Consider the following 20843-nt stretch of genomic DNA (forward strand, 5'->3'; position numbering starts at 1 on the left):
TACTCTTCATCGTTTTATTGACAGATAGCATGATGGTGTGATGGGATGAAAGGAGAAGGAGGAGGGAGGGGGAGGACTGACAGGACCTGGTGGGGAGTTTTCTGCTGAGCTCAGCACCGTGATCTCGCTCCACCTATCTATCACTCTCTCTCTCTCTGCCCTGTAGAGATAGGGCTGACCTGAGACACGCACACATGCACACACACACACACACCCACACATATACACACACAGAGAGTTGGTCATTCGTGTGTGGACGTTTTAAACTCCTTTCCCACAGGAGCAGGAAGTAAAAACAAAGATAATTTAAAAACTGAAAAATAAAGAACGTACAAGTTTCCTGTGACTGCCACGGCTCGTAACGAACAGTCGACCTGTTCTGTGTTTTTACGTCTGAGGACAAGTAAACTTACCCTGTAATTTAATAATTGCAGTCCACTTTTTTATGACTCCAGTTTTGGACGGAAACTTCTTGTTCACTTCTCCTCTGAGGTTTTACAAACTCATAAAGAGTGTGAAGCTTTCAGTGAAGCCAGTCTTGAGTTGAAAAAGGCAAAGCTACCGTGTGGAGAGTGACTTAACTGTGAAGGAACTACTCATCCCATAATGCACTGCAAATCCCAAACTCCCCTATAGACTCGATTATTTTCGTTATCGCAGTCTTGCTGAAAACCTTGAGAACATGTTATATCGTACGCCACTTTGTTCACTTGCTTTCTGAAGCTTCGCGCTCACTAAGCTAACTCATGTTTAGACATTTTAAACATCTCCATGGTAACATGGAGATCGCCAACAATCATTGATGTTAAAACAGCCATCATAAGCAAGTCCTAGACTCCTTTACTAGTTGCATAAACTGTTAAAAATAATGGATAAGCCCTTGTGATAGTAGTAAATCTAACTGGTCTCTCAGATGGCCGCCCCTCACTGAGCCTGGCTCCGCCAGGTTTTTTCCTGTTAAAAGGGAGTTTTTCCTTCCAGCTGTCTCCCAAGCTTGCTTATAGGGGGTTGTCTGTTGTTGGGGTTTCTCTGTATCATTGTAGGATATTTACCCTACGATATGAAGTGCCGTGAGGCGACTGTTGTTGGTGCAATATAAATAAAGCTGAACTGAACTGAAACTGTCCAAAGTGGTAAAAATAAAGATAATCAGTAGACACAAAGTATGGTGTACCATCTAATATTAAGAATAAAAATAGAACTTTAATAATTCCTCTGGGAAATTCAGTGAAAAGCTGATTTTTTCTAGAATAAAAAGAGATAAGGATATAAAAGCAGCCAATCATGGATAATCTGCTGCATGTGCTCACTGAGGCTGTGGGTGAACCTCTGAGATGTTAATGGTTAATCATAAATGAGATGACAGCTGAAACATGGTGTTGATGGGCTCTGTCTGAGAGGCACTGCTGCACTGACGTGTGCAGCCTGTGGAGGGCGCTGGCAGCACTCTGCAGCTGCTCCTGGTTGATTTGTATCCTTGCTGATTAGATTTCTGGCAGTAATGAAGCTGCTCTGTGTTTACTTCTTGCATTTGAATGCCGGGGGCCGGTGCTCTGCTGTCTGGACATCTGCCAGCTGGAGCTTCGGCTCAACTTCGCTGTATTAATGATGCTTTCAGGTCACTCGCCATACAGTGGTTACTACTGTAACCCCCCTTTAAAGCACATCTTCATCGTGTTTCTGTGAGAACTCGCAAAGGCACCTCTTTGATCGCTTACAGCTGTTCCCTTTGTTTTATTGTTCCAATTCACACTTTCATTATTATGATTATTATTGTGATTATTATTAAAATTGTCAAACATCTTTGTGTCATTTGTGCCACGGTGCCCATCTGCTGCTGGCACACCACCAGGTGTGTGTGGCAGAGGGCAGGGGAGGGAGGAGGAGGAGTCTGAAGCATGCAGGCCTCCAGGTTTATTCATCTTTCATCCTGTGTGTGTGTGTGTGTGTGTGTGTGTGTGTGTGTGTGTGTGTGTGTGTGTGTGTGTGTGTGAGTGAGAGAGCGCGATAGTGAGACAGACGAAGGTACGAGAAGGTGCCAAGTGGGTCATCTGCCTTCTTATCTATTTGAGTGTTTGTGTGTTTGCACTGTGTGTGTGTGAAGCCATCATATCAGCTGTAATCCCCAACATCCTTACGTCTAATATCAACTCTCCTGACACACTGGCAGGAAGTTTGTGTGTGTGTGTGTTTTCATGAAATCTGTTTCAGTGCCAAGGTGCACTGCTGGCACTCCACTCATGCATCTGTGTGTGTGTGTGAGTGTGTGTGAGAGAGCTGGTTACAAGTGTCTAAAAACATCAAAGAGACTCAGAGTGAGCTGCAGCTCCTTTTACAGCCTGTGCTACACCCACGTGCCAGTTTGCTAGGCACAATTAATAACTGGAACACCCATTGTTTAATCGATTCACTTAAAAAGATCCCCTGACTATGAAAATGTAGAGATCGTATTATTTTAACACAAATATCAGCATTTTAAATCTAATATGTAAAGAAACCAGGTTTGAGAAGTCCCTTCACCTGCAGTAATTTAACAGATTGCCATACACAATCATGCTTGAATTACCTTTCAAATCTTAAACTTTCAGTGTGTAACATTTTTCACCACTAGATGTCAGTAGATTACAGATTGCAGTCAACCGAGTTCCGTTTTCTTACACTGCCCAATTCAAGTGCATAATTCTAGATATGTTAGCTTCTGTAGGACAAACATGCTAACATGTCAGCTAACAGAGATCAAAAACATTTTGAGTTTACCCCATAACAGCCGCACCTAGACGGATCTCCCCGAGAATTTTCTGTGGAACGCTGTTAGTCCACTGTTTACCTCAGCTGTCAATGCAGGGTGAGAAGTGTCCTCATTTATTTAGCTACCCTTAGCCTTAAGTTAGCTGTAGTTAGCCTTAGTTAGGTACTGTTAGCTTGTGTTAGCCTTAAGCCCCTTTTCTATTAGTACCTACTCGGATCGACTTGGCACGGTTCACAACAGTTATCAGGGTTTTCCATTAGGTTATAGTACCTGTTACCAAGTACTTTTTTAGTACCTGCTCGCCCAGGGTTCTTAGTCAGTACTAAAATGTAACATCATCAGACTGCATGCCACCGATTAGCTGGACAGTAGCGTCACTCGATGAGTCATGAGAGCGTCATGTTGACAAGAATAAAACCACCCTTTTTTGAAACTCGCCAATGAAGGAAACGGTTACAAAAAACAACGCCGTGTTCCCCGAGTATGACAAAAAGCCACAGACCGAGCAGCAGATATATTCTTGCCTTGACATTAGGGCTGCACGATTTTGCATAAAATGAGAATCACGATTTTTTGGCTTAGAATTGAGATCACGATTCTCTCACGATTTTCTTTTCCAATATTTATTTAAATATTTATTATTAAAATATTTATTGCACTTATTAACTGCACATCAACTTCGTAACAGTTGAGACTGAACATAAAAACAATAAACAAACATAAAAACAACAAATGTCTCACATTTTGTGGTTGCCGCAAAATGTTGTACTGCTTGAAATTCCGTCTCCACCGTTGCTCGACACTGCGTGTATAGAGCAGGTAGTGCAACAATAGAAAAATAGTTGCGGGACGGCACTGTGTAGCGTTTGTCTAGGGTGTTGATCATTTTCCTAAATCTCTCATTTTGCACAGTGTTGATGGGAGCCATATCTTTGGTCAGGTGATAAGTGATAGCCTCCGTAATTTCTTTGTGCCTGCGGGAGTTCGACGGGTATAGGGAAGCGCTGTATAAGGTTCCCGTTATTGATGTTTGGGTGGTTGACCGGGACGGATTTTCTCCTGTCACTTTTTCATCATCTCTGACGTGCTCTCCGTTGTTTTTTCCCTGCCAATTTTAGCATCCAGTATCACGTGGTATAAGGCTCTGCCCTTGTCATTTGTTGAGCAGGAAGAGTGAGCGCTTGTCTTCATGCAAATTACGTCCCGGATCAAAATGCGGTACAATCGTCGCCGGCTATTTATTTATTTTTTGGATGGAATCGTTGTCATTTGGAAATGAGATCGCACATAAGTATGAATTGAGATCGTGATTTTCTAACGATTAATCGTGCAGCCCTACTTGACGTCCACCTTTTTTGTAGCAATCATGTCGTATATTAATTACATTGCGGGATGCTTGGATGCGTTGCTATGACGACAACCACGAACGTTAGGTAGTACCAGATTGTAATGGAAAACCAGTCGACCCGAGTGGCGATCCGTGGTGAGTATATCCGAGTAGGTATTAATGGAAAAGGGGCTTTAGTTAACTGTTAATAGCCTCGGTAAGCTGCCGTTGGCCTCTGTTAGCTACTGTTATGGTCATAATGAAATGGTCTTTGAAGTGGATCTAACATTGTTGGACTCTTAGTGATTAAACTCTCATACAATATAAGAATGTAATCAAACTGTTTGTCAGAGGGAAAGTGTGATTTTTAGGAAACTTGAGGCTAACATTAGCTGGTATGTGTATATGAGTACAGTAATATTTTTTTTTCCTATTAAATAACCCTTAAAAAACTATTAACTAGACCTAGCAATTTTATGCTGATCCCAATTTTATGCTCATTCCTCAGCAACCAGCAGCTCTTATTTCCTGAGGAGCACTGCTTTGGTTAAATTTTGACCGGTAGGAATTCTGGTGACAGATGGACGCCTCGCTGTTGTCAGTTCAACAAGCACAACAAACACAAGTTACTGTCCACAAACTTATGGCCCTCATAAACGCAGCTGTAATGTCTCGCTCAGGTGAGGTTTGTACAGAGCGGCAGAAACAGACTGCGAGGGAGAGGACGGAGGGAGGAAGAAAGAGAGGAGGAATATGAGCAAAGAAAAAAAAGAAAGAGGAGGATCAGAGGAAGAACGACAGGAAGAGAGAGCGAGAGTTTAATGACACATCGCAGCGAGAGAGAGGAAGGAGAAGTCAGGAATACACTGAAGTGACCAATTACATGTGACCGCGGCCGCTACACTAACCTGCCCGCTCACTCGCTCGCCCGGCCGGCCTCTCTCTCTTTGTGTGCTGCTTTAATAGGATATTGATCGACAGAGAGAGATTCGATTGGCCTGCCAGTGAATTGTGTAATGGCTGCACAACGCCAAGGTCACCCGCTGTGTGTGTGCGTGCGCGCTCTGTTCAATACCCCACCAGCCCCCCCTCCACCACAACCACATCTCATCTTCTGGTGAGCTATAGGCTTCAGTCACCCCTGCAGACCCCCGCGTGTGTGTGTGTTTGTGTGTGTGTGTTCACTCCATTTAAAGAAGAACCACACCAGAAATGATTCTTCATATAATCACAAAGAGTGCTGTGGGGTGATGGTGATGTAGGTGAAGCTTCAAGTAAGGTTCTGTCTATTGCCATGTTCGGAGTTCTTTCCTTGTTTTTAATCTTTGGACTGTTTCTTGGACTTTGCCTTTTTCCTGTGCCTCATTCTCACTGTTTTTCCACACTGCCTGTCACATTACATGTTAAAATTTTCTTCAGGCTCCTGGTTTCCTGGTCTCAGGTTCTCCTGAGACTTCCCCTTCAGCACGCAGGAACCAGAAGAAGTTTGTTATCTTTTCTTTGGCATCAAACGGAGACTCCCAGTGCTACTTCTGCACCATGTCCTACCACCGGGAACACTTTCATTGAAATACATACTAAAAAACAAAAAAACAAAAAAAACAAAAACAAAAAAAACAATAACATGTAATATTTTGCATCTACTGTTATCTACTGTTAGCTAGTTTATTGTGATGGTGTTGTTTTTATTATTTTGCTCTTTGTTGTTCGTTTTCTCTTCTGGTTTTTTTTTTTTTTTTTTTATCTCCATGGTGATCCAGGTGTTTTGTTTGTTCTTCTTTTTTTTCTTCCCCCCTTTCTCACCATCTCTTCTCCCCTCTATTTTTCTTTCTCTCCCTCTCTTTCTTTCATTCTTTCTCTCTGTCCTATCCGCCAGTCATGTCTGTCCCGTCTTTAAAAAACGAAAATAAAATAAATACATAATTATAATAAAGGTCAATCAAATGGACCAATATGGCAAGGCCATGATGATCCACCCGGTAAAGTAAATCAACTTGGCATCTTTCTTGGCCTTAAGACAACAATTCTGATGGCTAAAGATCCAAACGGGACAGGCAAAAGAAAAAGAAAAAAAGAAAGAAATACATACTCCTGATAACACACACACTGAAGTGATCAGGTGACCTTTGGCAGCAAATCGTAATTTCTGCTTCCTGTAATCTTCCACCTCATCCAAACATGCTGGAGTCTGAATTTGATCCTGCATGATGCAGATGTTCGCCTGTTGTCACTCCCCCACAGCTGCTTATTTGAATGAAGAAATGCATGAATTCTTTTTATGCTCTTAAAGGGGAACGCTTAGGAGAACGAGGGCCGCAGCAAGAATCTGCCGACGTCAGCTGAGTTTTACACTGAAGTAAAGGTGTCCTTCCAGGTTTGCTTCAGCATCATACATATATTCTTTGGCCACCGTACGGTGGCCCCGAGAGCTCAAAACATCACAAATATATAACTACAGGAAATTATGACAACAGCTTCATCAAGAAGAACATAAAAAGCTGTAGAGTTCGGACTCATGAGGTGAACGTTAACATAAATCAGCAGAAACTTCTACACGAATTCGCTTCGACTGCGGAGGAACCTGAGGATGGAGCGCTTCCTTCAGGTTCCACTGTAATCTGAGACATTTACAGGTTTCATCAGGCTGGATAAATTTTTCTACAGAAATCACTCACACAAATGTGTAACTTTTGGCTGTATGAATAAAATGTACTGAGATGTACTGAGAATAACGTGTGTATTGTATTAATATAAAAGGAGATGAGATGAAAACCATTTTTCAGCTTTGTCTACATTTAATATTTCTAATGCGAGCAAAGTGAGGAGTAAGAAAAGTGTCTGTGGCAGCAAAGCAGAGCTGCTTTAATGCTGCTGCAACACACACACACACACACACACACACACACACACACACACACACACACACACACACACACACACACACACACTCTATAAGTACAGTATATATTCATATACTTACACACACAGACACATTCAGACAGACACAAATGTATTCACAAACACACACACCCTTTCGCTCTGTGTGTGTGTGTGTGTGCAGGCGCGCGCTTTGTGTTGGTCAGCAGATTTGCAGCGATGCGGCTCTGGAAGAATCACTTATGGATTAGAGTGCAGGAGAGTCCACAGTGTGTGTGTGTGTGTGTGTGTGTGTGTGTGTGCGCGCAATAGGCATTTCAGGTTATCAGTTAAAAGCTAATGTACTTGAATAGTGTGTGTGTGTGTGTGTGTGTGTGTGTGTGTGTGTGTGTGCGTGTGTGTGTGAATACATGTTCATTCAGCCTGAGAGAGACTTCATTTATAATACAGCCGAATAGAAAAACTTTGTCAGTAGGGAAAAAAGAAAAAGTAAAAGTAATAAAGTTATTTCTATGAAAAGCAAATAATGGAGTGAAACAAGAACATCTGGAGGTAGAATTCAAAATTAAAGGATGAAAATGAAAAATCTCATTGTCCTTCATATTTTTTGTTTCAGCTTCACATTGAGTAAAATTGCAACGCTTTCCTTAGGGCGATGGTAAAAGTAACTGGAGCGAAATAGTAGCCAGGGCTGATGGTCTAACCTCAGCTTATATTGAGGAGCATTATAATGATCTCAACACTGATAGGATGCTGCTTCCATCTGCCCAGAGAAAAAAATCATCTCAGGTAAACCAGGGCCATCACAGGTGACCCCTCGCACCCCGCCCACCACCTGCTTGACCCACTAGTCGATCAGGTCCCACACCTCCGCACACTAACAGCTTCTTCCCCTGGGCCATTCAGACTGTTAACAAACACTACGCCGTGTAGCCCCACACACAGGGTGATCCGCGGTAACTCGTTAATTTGCCACATTAATGCAGTTACAGCGTTAAGGTCATTTTAACGAGAGTAACGCTGACAGCACTAAAATGGTAATCTCCAAATGTTTTCTTTTTACTGACCAGCTCCTCTTTGATAGCTGCCGTGTCCATCTTCTCGTTGCCTGCAGGTGAAGTGATGGAGGGGGAGGAGTTGTGTTCAGTGAAGGAGAGAGGCGAGGCAGAGTAACGTTGCGTAGAGACAAAAGTGGATGAAAGAGGCAAACTTGCGGTTCCACAAGTATAATTATAACGTAACATAGACTATATCGATATAAACGATATTATCACATCTCATATCTCGTATAAAAATATATTGATATATTTAAAAACTCGATATATCGCCCAGTCCTAGGCTGAGTAACCCTCATCACTCAGGACACTCACACATGGACTCTAAGAAGTCCTTTTTTTCTTTGCACTGCTTCCGAGCACTTTGTCCTCTATTGTGTGCCTTTCTCTTATTTTTGTTATTTATTTCTTTTATACGCTTTATATTTTATTCCGGCAAAGTCGGTGTGAAGCACCCACAACTTCGTTGTACATGTACAATGACAGTAAAGGCCTTTTCTCTTCTCTTCTATCATCTACTGTTCTGAAGGAGCTAGTTCTCCTGCCGAATGTGCTGACAGGTGTCACGTGAAATTTAAAATTCAGTTTCTCAACCATCCAAAGCAACACTAAAGACCACAATGTACAGCACCACTGAACAGTAAAGGACAGTGTTGTCAGCATAGAGGTGTTGTTTACAGCATGATTTGCAAAGGTCTGCCCACAGGCTGCCTCACTTTTGCTCTCAGCGTCTATTTTCTGAACAATTCCAATAAGCCTGAGCTCAAAGTGCTCAGAGCAAACATCTTCTGAACACCACTGCACTCACGGCGCTATCAGCTCAAAATAGTTCTATGGCTGCTCAATCAAATCAAAAAATGGACGGCACTTAAAAAAACACCACTTGGCACTTTCAGGGCAGAAACACAGACCCTGAAGAAGACACGGTAAGCCAAATACATCAGCAGCAATGCAACACCAAAAACCACTGTTCTAGGTACCATCATTCTATAAATTGCGTGTTTCTGTGTGAAGGAACATGTTACTCTTCTACAACTGTATTTCCGTGAAGCATCACAACCACAGCCCTCGCACTTTAATGAAGTCCAGTGTGTGAACAGGAGTCTGTGCAGGCTGCAGTCATTTTAATCGTTACCTGACATTACAGCTCATTTCAGGGACACGCTGCACGCAGCAACATGTGTTTGTGTACTTGAAAGACTAAGTCCAACCTCGGTTTTTCCTGCTGAGCAAACTATTTACCAACATCATGATGTTCCTGCTGTATGTAGGATGTTCAGGCTCCATTCAGGCTCCAACACGTACTCGTACATGTGCTTATGCGCTCTGTACCCTCAATAACCTTCCAGATACTGGCCAATCAGAGTACATGGGTTTCAGTTGGATTTGGACATAGCTGAGGAGACTTATTCAGAACTTTGAATCATGCAAAGCTACCCTTGGAGAACAAAAAGTTTAACAGACTTCACTGATGCTTTTAATTTGAAAGAATGCCTTATATTTCAGTGTCATTAAGTGAGTGTGAGATAGCAGCTGCATGTGAGTATCTGATCAAGCAGGGATAACTGTGTGTATGTGTGATCGATGGCTCTTTGATCGGGGGTCTGTGTGTGTGCTGACAGGCACTTTACATCGCCTATTGTTAGCGGTGGGCGATCGACAGATTCATATAGATCCCACTGCGCTCTCTCTCCCTCTCTCTCTCTCCTGCATGTCGGCACTTTTTAAAGGTCATGTCCCCCCGCCTCTCTCTCTCACTTGTCCTTTCTGTCCATTGCACACCCATCTTACCCCTCCCCTCTCTCTCCTCCACCCTGCGGTCTCTCGATCGCCCGCCTGTCGCTCATATTTCCTCATAATTAGAGTTGAGTTGGAGCGGCTGCTGATTGGCAGCAGATCCTGGATCTGAAGAGTTTTAATATCAACTGGGGCTGCAACGATTCATCGAGTAATTCGGATAACTCGATTATATGAAATCCTCGTTTAATGCACAGCTCTGCAGCACTCACAGACCTGCAGTAGAAACACATTTAGGAGCAGCGTGTGGATAAAAAGTCTGACCACATTCAGCCCACGCAGTCCTGATGATGCTGGGACAGTTTAACACGGAGGCGGAGTCTGTTTGCACAAGAGGCGGAGCCACAACAATACAGTAAAAAAACTTTGTTTGTATAGCCCAAAGCAGTATATGTTCCTGTGATCACCATTAAAACCTTTACTGGGAAACAGCGAGCGGGAGTCCTTCATCAAAGCAGCTGATCGACAAACTACCAGAGGAAGAAAAGGAAGTTTGTAGCTGCTCTGCCCAACGCTGTTTGTTCTACACAGAGAAAAACCTGCAGATGAATTGTTATTATTAATATTAATTAACGACGCACCATCAAAGCATGTCTTCTCAGCAGCACAGGCACTTTGCATCAAAGCACAGGACAAACGTCACAATGCCAATATGCTCGCAGACACCGCATTCTCCTTTAAAGGCTTACAGACACAAACTCGGTCATTCACTGCACACATATGCACACAATACATACATACAAACCAAATGTAATCTGGCTCATCAAGGAGATGAAACAGTGTCACAAACCTTCCAAGAACACAGAGTAAAGGTACACGTTTTAGGTTTCAGTTTCATACAGATTATATTGACCTTTGATAAGAGACTTGAGGTTTATTTATGTTTGCATTTAAGAAAATGTTTTCTATTTTAATATGGTGTGTAAAGAGTCATTTTGCAAGACCTGTGTTTTTCTCTTCTGAATATTTATCACAGAAGTAGTTCTTATCTGAGAATTCGATTAATCGATGGTGCTTCAGAGCCTTGAGCTGACTGGCCGCTCGTGCACTCTCCTGCAGCGTCGACTCTCACCATCTTTAAAACACATAATGTTTGAGTCTGTGTTGTTCACATTTTAATCTATGATGTTATTATACATACAGTGATTTTGGTAATCAGTTACTTATAAGGTGTTACTAAGTAACAGTTATTACTATTGTTATTACTATTATTGTTATAGAATACGGTGAACACCTGGCTCTCTGATGCACAGGTGCTCAGCCTCGTGCTGCAAGCTGAGCTCACAATTCACACTCTCCTAAACATGTTCTTATGTTCATCAGCAGGAAGACCACTCAAACACACATCAGCAGCCACACACACACACACACACACACACACACACACACACACACACACACACACACACACACACACACACACACACACACAGTGTGTTCATTAAGATAGGCAGCCTGTGGTTTGGTCTGGAGGAATTACATTAGATGCACTATCGATGACAGATCTGCGATCCAATCAGTGCTTGGCCTCATTCAGCCTCACTGCAGGAGGAGAGTGAGAGAGAGAGAGACAGAACTTACTCTGAGACACTCGGACGAGCTCGGCCACCGTGAAAACTCCAGGTGTCACGAAGCTGTCCTGGAAGCCCAGGTGACCTGTGAGCAGAGGGAGGGAGGGGGTTATTACTATATTACTACTGTATCACCAACACATTTCGGCACAGCCAACCACTGACAAGCCCCCGAAATCTACACCTGCAGCAGGATTACAGGTAGTACTAGTACCAGTAGTACCAGGGAAGGATCAGTATGAGTGAGGAAGTACAGGCTTCTGTTTCCCAACAGGAATAATCAGGACCAGCTGTGTGTGTCTGCACACACGTAGCTGAACACCAGGGTCAAGGTCTAGCACACACACACACAAAGTAGAGAGGATATCCTTCTCTCTCTCACACACACACATCCATCAACACACACACACACACACACACACACACAGCTATCACATCCATCAACACACACTTAAAAATCTTCCATACGCACTTCCCTGATCCAGACAAACAACTTCTCCTCAGGAATGTGTGTGTGTGTGTGTGTGTGCATATTTGACCACAGCCTCATTTCGTTTAACCACACAGGGTCACACACAGGTTGGCCTCAGTTTGTGTGTGTGTGTGTGTGTGTGTGTGTGTGTGTGTGTGTGTGTGTGTGTGTGTGTGTGTGTCTCACCGTTCTCCGGCTGCTCCTTGATGTCTGATTCGCTGGCCTGATTCGGGCTTTCTGATTGGCCGGATTCTGTGGAGAGAAACACAAAGATGAGGACGAGCCGAACAACACCAACTTAATAACACAATCACACACACACACACACACACACACACACACACACACACACACACACACACACACACACACACACACACACACACTCAGTTGTCTGTTCTGATCCAGCGGTTACTTCACTGATAGCTGGGAGTTTAAAAAAAAAAGTTATCTTTAATGTTATCATGAAATGTGTTTCATCCTTCATAAATGCTGTAAATACATTTTCGAAATAAAAAATATTCATCAATCAGGAAGTGCGACGCTTTCAGAATAAATTCTTGAGAAGCGTCAGAAAGTCCCACACAAAATCCCAGATCATCCAAGAACAGAAACGAGCACCAGGGAAGGCTATTCACCAAAATGTGGACTCAGCAGGTCATCTGCAAATCACAACTTTGGTGGTTTGTGTGTGTGTGTGTGTGTGTGTGTATAGAGGGGATGCCTGTATTGATCTCCACATCACAAAACCTTCACCTGGTATCTCACACACACACACACAGCAGACTGACTGGCAGACTCCAGCTGCTGCAGCTGATTCAGTCACACTTTCTGCACACGCTCAGTGACACAGGAAGAACTCGGAGCCTATGCTGAAGTTCAGAGTGAGCGGACGGATGGAAGGATGGAAGAGTGAAATGTCTGAGGGGGAGCTCGTGTCAAATATCATAAATAAGCCAAGCAGCTGCGACCACCGACGCATGAATGGATAAATCCTCTTCATACTTAGTCTTTAAAAAGCATTTTGAATAATGTTTCATAGCTAAACCTGAAGTTAAAACGGCAGAAATACCCGGTGCGTGACAGAATCTCACATGGTGCACCCCGAGCGTTTTCAACAACCACATGTTTACATGATTACAATGTACAACTACATAAAAAGTCATCGATTATCCCGCCATCAGCTGAAGGCATCTGTACCTAATAGAGTCCCGCTCAGTCCCAATCCATGCAGCTGCTGGAAGGTGGGAATTCTTGGAACTACTACAGCAAGGTGGTTAAAAAAGAGGAAACGGGTCATTTTCTTATGTCACAGGATTCTCTGCAGTGCTCTGAAAAACAACATCCAGCCTCACTGCTTCCACAGGAACAGCGGGATCAGCAGCAGCCAGGTGCTGCTCATCAGTCACGTGATTAACCGATCATCAGCAGTGTGAGTGCCTCTGTGAAAGCAGAGGTTTTGCCAGTTTTCAGGTCTCAAGAAGTCAGGAATGTCTTACATCTCACAACAACAACAACAACAACAATAATAATAATAATAATAATAATAATAAAAGGTACTTTTATAATGTTATTGTTTTTTTTTGTTGATGAGTGAGTATAGGGGTGGGATTTAATAAGTTTTCTTCGTCCCACTCCTTTTCAGGCAATTTTTGTTTTTTGTTTTGTGCATTTTATGTTCAATATAGGTATTTGTTGTGCCTGAAAATAAACAAATAAATGAATGAATGAATGAATAATTACCCACTGCAAATATGAACTCAAACCTTCACCAACAGGGGGCAGTGTTTAACCAGCAGGTGTGCTAAAATGCTTTGCTCTTCAAACTTTTAGTCTTTTTTCCCCGATCGTTTTATTAACCGCTTAAATAAAGGCTACACCGACTCACTGAACCTCCTTGTGGCACGTAGCGGTATTACATGGCAGTACAGCCCAGTCCTATTTTGACCTGAGAATATCTCTTCAACACAACACGGATGGTTTGAGCGTTAATGTGTTATCAGCTGTTGCTTCACATTCTTAAAAATGCTTCATTAAAACTGCATCAGATCAAACTGAGCTGCAGGCGTCTGTAACTTATTTACACATTTCTTTGTTTTATTAAACGAAACTTGTCATCTGTGTTTTTAGAGTTTTCTCTCTTTTATGTGAGATCTGACATTTTTTGTTGTGGACGTGTGAGCAGCAGTAGGTCAGCTCCGAGTATCATGGCAAACGTTCTTCCTGTGTGCAGCTCGTGCGACCGGCCTCTCTGCGTCTGCCTCCTCTTCCAGCATGCTCTCTGCTCCGATGCAGCTCCGCTCTTTCAAATGATTTAGCGGCTTCGGGGGCATCGATCGGCCACGCTGCAGATAAAGTAGGCAGGGAGTGGAAGAAATATTACCCATCATCCCCCCGGAGCCTGCTGGCGGGGCCATGACTCAGGAGCAGACGGAGAGAAGTTGGAATGTCCAGGAAAGCAAAACTTTTAATTAAGGCAAACATGAAGGAAAGTGCGACGCACGGCGAACGTGACGGAGGCCCGGCTGAAGCCGCTGCCACGCGGGCCCAGATGTGTGATCCAAGAGGAAAATCAGGATCGAGAGGAAGAGCGGGCTTCGCTTTAACGGCTCACACGCTAGCTGAACGGTGCGGAGAGATAGTCAAGTGATTATCTCCTGCTGGTTCTGAGGCGTGAATATGTTTTCTTTAATGTGAGAGGAGGTGACAGGAGCGCTTTTTGAGTGAAGGAAAGCAGGTTGCCTCTGAAGTGATGGTTCGCTGAGTGTGTCGGGTCGTCCTGCGTGGATTAAAGGGCTTCTCGTTAGTGTAAATCACTTTGGTCCAGGTTTGAATCCTTCTGTGGAGTTCTTTCTGTGGAGTTCTTATTGCAGACCACACGTTATGGACGCTGCGCCTGCACATTTTCGCCGCGAGGTTGTGCAGTTCAGTTACATTTAAGAGACATGAACTTTTTGCATTGAGAGGACCCCCCCCCCCGGCCCCATCCTCTGTCACACACACACACACACACACACACACACACACACACACACACAGGGCAGCATTTATCAGGCTTGTTTTGCATGCTGTTCACCGCGTCTGTTTGCTTCAGCAGCTTAAGACAAAGAGCATCAGGCGGAAACCACGGCAACTATGGGGTGGGGGGTTAGGGGTGCTGCTGATGGGTGTGTGTTGGAGGGCACTTTCACACACTGCCCCCCTACCCCATCGTCCCCCGCTCCCCTCATTCAGCCGTCAGCAGGTTAATTAAATATGCTAATGAGGCGTGGGAGCAGACCGGACTGTCTGCATCCACCCCCCCACTGAGGGGCGTGGATCATCTAACTCAAACCCCCCATCATCACAGACTTGTAATTAAGTCATATATTATAAAAGAAAAAATGTTTCCATCTATACTTTGAATTTAAAAAGCTTTTTCCTTAAATAAAGAAGGATCAGGAAGTTTAATGAACTTCCTGATCCTTCTTATTTTCCTGTTTACAGTCCTTTTTGTTTCTTTAGAAAAAAAATCCTGAAACACACTCACCTCTGAAAACTTTTTTCCATCTGTCACCATCAAAGACTTTAAATATTAAATCAAATGAAATCAGAAGAATAGGAAAATACCTATGCTTTTACTCTGAAAAGCTTCTCAAGTAACACGTATCCTGGGTTAGGAGACCCACTTGAACGCTAGTGGAGCCTCGGACACCTGACCACCATGGAAAGATGCCGGCAGATCACGTGACCCTCACACACACTCACACGCGCACACACACACACAGAGCACTGGGACATAAAGGAAACAATGGGACCAGACTTTCTAGCTCTCTCTGTGGGAAAGTCAAACTTGATCGCCCCAGAGGTCGCTCCCTCTCGCTCGCCCTGCTCTCTCTCTCTGACATGAACTGGTGCTTTTCTAGGAACAAGGGAGGGGGGCTACTGGATGCTTTCCAGAAAGGCAGCAGAGAGTCAGAGGCGGTGGGGGACGGGTTGGCGTTGGGGGTGGGGGGATTACCTCTGAATTTTTCTGAAAAAAACTTCTGAAGTCGTCTTGCTAACTCCCGGGAATAAAGGTCAACAGGTAACGTTCCCGGGATTCACATTAATGGTGCCGACCAGATATCATCACTGCCAAGAACACAGTGCACCGTCACCACCTGCACCCCACCTGCACCCCACCTGCTCAGCCTCACCCCCACGTTCCCCTTTCCCAGCAGCTCATTCAGGACTCTGCTGCAAGGTTATTGATTAAACCCAAGAACCAGCAGAGCACCAGTCCAACCAGTCCACCTCCAGTAGAGCTCCACTGGTTTCCACAGAACGGGTTTTGCTTCCTGTGATGGGAGTGGATGACTTACCTCATGAGAAAAGACGTGCTCATTTAGAGCAATCATACGTTATGGCAGTTTTATACAAGTGCCAAATAAATCAGTTTAAAATTTCCGGAGATTATTTCCAAAAACGCAAAAGCTTCTGTCAAAAGGAACCAGGTCTGTCTGCAACTACAGGATGGGGGAATTATTACAGTGTGACACGTCGAAGGCCCTGGACGAGAACGTCCTGTGTGAGAGAGGAACGCGCAGCTGGATGGCGTCTCTCACGGCAGAGAGGATGATGGGCAATTTAAGCAAAGCCTTTCTCGTGTGCGTCGCTGATCTCAGTGTGACGCGGTAAATCTGTTGTAAATCTAATGATAATGACATCATCACCAGTTTTACTGCAGAGCAAAATAAAAATGAAACGTCAGTTCAGAGGTGCTGTCAGCTGACACAGACGCCGTTTCTCACTGGTGTGAAGTTCTGTCACACCGGTTAGGACACAAGAAAGCTCGTGTTTAAAGAGGTCAGACTTCCTCCGGGTTTGTTTTTAATGCACACAGACTCCGCCCCCCCATGACCGAGCCACGCTGGGATCGCGCTGTCGTCTCCTGGCAGAGCGACAGGAGGCAACACAAACAGAAACAGCGAAGTGCTCTGCTGCCAAAATCTGTTTCTCTCCGTGTTTGGCTGCTCAGTGACGTGGGCGAGAGACATGCCGACACTACAGAGAGAGAGAGAGAGAGAGAGAGAGAGAGAGGGGAGAGCAGAACGCCGCACACCTCCAATGTTCAGCCCGAGGACGACAGTTGGAGGATCTTTACCGGAAGGATACGAAAACGAAGACGTATACGGACGGGCTCTGAGTGGGTACAAAATAAATAAATAAACAAACCGCTCGGCATCAATCTGAGCGCACTCTGATTTAGCTTTTAATGAAATGAAGAGACGTTTGAATTCATTTTTTTAAAGGCCACAAATCAGCTGAGACTGCCACGCAGGATAAATTACCTTCACACACACACACACACACACACACACACACACACACACACACACACACACACACACACACACTCTCACACACACGTTCACGGACCTGAAGTCCGGCTGGACTGCAGCGATGAGGCACTGTGACTGAAGCTGAAAGGAATGAAAGCTTCTCTGTTCCTGCAGGTGACACCTACACCTGTGCACCCCGGGGGCTAATTATCTGACCTGCAGGCAGCCGTGTGAAGCCCTGCGAGGGCCCAACAGCTCCACGCATGCTCCAAACAGCATTTCCTCTGGATTATAACAAGCGTTACCAGGAAAAGACAGGAAATTGTAATTTTCCTCTTTTAGATTCTAAGCTCTTCCTGCAGCTAACAGAACAAACGCCTGATTAATTCGATCCAGTTTTATTCAGAAATCACAACAACAGCCGCTTCGGGGTGTTTTATATTGTACGACTCTACAAAGAGAGCTGTAGCAACCGTAGGCTGTAGGTCCCTGTGTGAGTCAGGTGACTCAGATGGTCAGCAGCATTCGAAAAACACTTAAATATGGATTTGTTAAAAATAAATCGGCACCTTTATTTAAGGTCCATCATTAAAGGTATTGTTTTCTTTCATTCTCGATTATGTGAGTAAACACAGAACAAAGCATCAGATCAAATAAACGTCTCATTTCATCTGGAATTAAACTAAAATCATTTTATTGCATGAACTTTAAATATTTTGTCACACACACTCTCTCTCTCACACACACACACACACACACACACACACACACACACACACACACACACACACACACTCTCTCTCTCACACACACACACACACACACACACACACACACACACACACACACACACAACATCAGAAAATAAAACTGAAGTATAAAAAATGAATCTGATGATGTTTCTCTGAGCAGGAGGCGGGTGCGTTTGTTTTGTGTTTCCAGGCAGCGCTGCAGGAGCAGGACCCCGACCCCGACCTGGCATGTGAACCATGGCACGCCTGCACCGCACGCTCTGCCAGTCGACACACACACACACACACAAATTTTTAGGTTCTACTTTTGGACTCAACAACGCCCGTCTGCAATTTGACGCCGTCCACCAGCCGCCATTTTGTGGCAGCCCCCTCACATTCGGCACATCACACCCAAAAATCCTTAATACACACACACACACACACACACACACACACACACACACACACACACACACACACACACAAAGACTCGCACTGAGGCTGAAAGAGAAAACAGTCAATTTGTTTTCTTCTGTCTTTTGTTTTTCGGTTAATTATGAAAGAAAACTGCACAAACACACGAGGCAGACAAGGCTTTGTGTCGGCAAGACGCCGCTGCCAACACGCCGCCATTTTAGAAAGACAGCCAAGCTCTCTCTCTCTGTTTGTGGTTGATGTCTCTCGCCCCTCGGATGGTGTTCAAAAAAGAAAAAATTAAAGAGAGAGAGAATCCCCTTAGCCATCTCCATTGTTGGACGCCCAGCCAGCCGCCGCTGCCAAGGAGGCGCTGCCAACTGCAAAACGCACACACACAAAAACCCCACTCGCACACACATTTCTTCAAATTTTCAATCACAAACATTTTAATATTTTCTGTCACACGCTAACATTTGCCACACAGCCTGTCTGTGTGTGTGCGCGTGCATATGTGTGTGTGTGGTTGCCCTCTCTCTCAGCCTGGCAGCCATCTTAAAGCGTTGGCAACCATTTTGAAGCTTCTGTCTGTTTTCTTTGAGCCGCTGCCATTCGCCACCTTCTGCCAGAACAAAAGAGGGCCGCAGCCATTACCAGCCATCCACACACACACACGTGCACACACACAAACACACATGCAAAATGAGCCCTCCACAAACCGTCCAGGAACCTTCCAACTCGCTGAAATGTCTGTAAACTGTGCACTGATCCAAACTGGAAAGCAGCCAGTAAATTGGGCAGCAAATATAAATGTGTTTGACCTTCGACCTCAGGCTGGTGATTAGCATCGGGAAGAGCGGCTGAGGCCGAGATGCAGGAGCATACGTTTTGAAAGAAGGCGTTAACTCGCTTCTGTTCCTCTCTTCAAATATCCCAAATGTGCTGAAGCTGCTTCACTATGCTCTGATCCAACTACAGAGCTCCACCCCAATCTGCTCCAGGAGAGCCGAGTGTCGACAATCTGCAGAGATCATTGACAATCTGCAGAGATTACTAAAAAACTGCAGAGATGATAGACAATCTATAGAGATTATAAACAAACTGTAGAGATCATTAACAACCTGCAGAGATTTTACACAAACTGCAGAGATCATTGACAACCTGCAGAGATTATAAACAATCTGCAGAGATTATAGACAAACTGCAGAGATTATAGACAAGATGCAGCGATCATTGACAAACTGCAGAGATTATAGACAAGATGCAGAGATCATAGACAAGATGCAGAGATCATTGACAAACTGCAGAGATTATAGACAAACTGCAGAGATTATAGACAAACTGCAGAGATTATAGACAATCTACAGAGATTATAAACAATCTGCAGATTATAGAAAAACTGCAGAGATCACTTACCAGCTGCAGAGATTATAGACAAACTGCAGAGATTACAGACAAACTGCAGAGATTATAGACAAGATGCAGATTATAAACAATCTGCAGATTATAGAAAAACTGCAGAGATCACTGACAATCTGCAGAGATTATAGACAAGATGCAGAGATCATTGACAAACTGCAGAGATTATAGACAAGATGCAGAGATTATAGACAAGATGCAGAGATTATAGACAAGATGCAGATTATAGAAAAACTGCAGAGATCACTGACAAACTGCAGAGATCATCAACAATCTGCAGAGATTATAGACAAGATGCAGATATCATTGACAAACTGCAGAGATCATCAACAATCTGCAGAGATTATAGACAAACTGCAGATTATAGAAAAACTGCAAAGATCACTGACAAACTGCAGAGATTATAGATAAAATGCATCTTCAAGCTCTCTCTGAGTTTCTGTGTACTTGTTTGAGGTTTTGTTGGATTTATTTTGTCTTTGGAGCGTATTCGATGACATTACCTCATCGGGATTAAAATGAATATTAGAATAAAATGAGGCGTGTTTTTCTGTGGTTTATTACTTCAGCAGTGAGATAAAAGCAGAAGAATGACTTTCTTTCTTAGTCCTCATATCTGTTTGTAAGTTTTTGAGGTAATTTTTCTTTGGATACTGCTGGAAAATAAAAGCACAGTTTAAAAAATGAGCCAGAGGAATGAGATGAAATAAAACGAATCCCGTCTGGGAGAGAAAACCTCGGAAGATAAAAGTGCGAGGCCACATCATGCGAGGCCTTCAGCCAATCAGGACACAATTCAGCTGTTATACAAGGGTTCTCTGAGGTTTTAAAGTCATGTGACCTGAAGCTCGAGAACTCTCTATGCGCACACTTCCTGTCCTAGAGGGGGTGCCGTCGAGCTGATCCGGAATCTCCGAGCCCAGATCCATGTGTACATTTTTTACTGGTTTTCATTAAAATGAATTTTGGTGTGTATTATATTATAGTGGGTCAACCGTGGCTCAGGGGGTTGGGAAGTGTATCTGTAACCGGAAGGTCGCCGGTTCCATCCCCGGGCTCTCTGTCCTGGTCGTTGTGTCCTTGGGCAAGACACTTTACCCTACCGCCTACTGGTGTTGGCCCGAG

General features: G+C 44.0%; 1 protein-coding gene across 5 annotated transcripts in view; it reads right to left on the reverse strand.

The window, feature by feature from the left end:
- nfia (nuclear factor I/A) overlaps nucleotides 1–20843 on the reverse strand; it is a 150466-nt gene that overhangs the window by 25563 nt on the left and 104060 nt on the right. For all 5 annotated transcript variants that reach the window (XM_085397595.1, XM_085397598.1, XM_085397596.1 and 2 more), the window contains exons 3-4: nucleotides 12035–12100; nucleotides 11387–11461 (exon numbers count right to left, since the gene is read on the reverse strand). In XM_085397595.1, coding sequence (XP_085253721.1) covers nucleotides 11387–11461; nucleotides 12035–12100 — 141 coding nt within the window. The remainder of the gene's footprint in view (nucleotides 1–11386; nucleotides 11462–12034; nucleotides 12101–20843) is intronic.

Source organism: Rhamphochromis longiceps, linkage group LG23, assembly GCF_057381845.1.
Source record: "Rhamphochromis longiceps isolate RC_006_pf linkage group LG23, R_longiceps_female_GT1.1, whole genome shotgun sequence".
Classification (NCBI taxonomy): Eukaryota; Metazoa; Chordata; class Actinopteri; order Cichliformes; family Cichlidae; genus Rhamphochromis; species Rhamphochromis longiceps.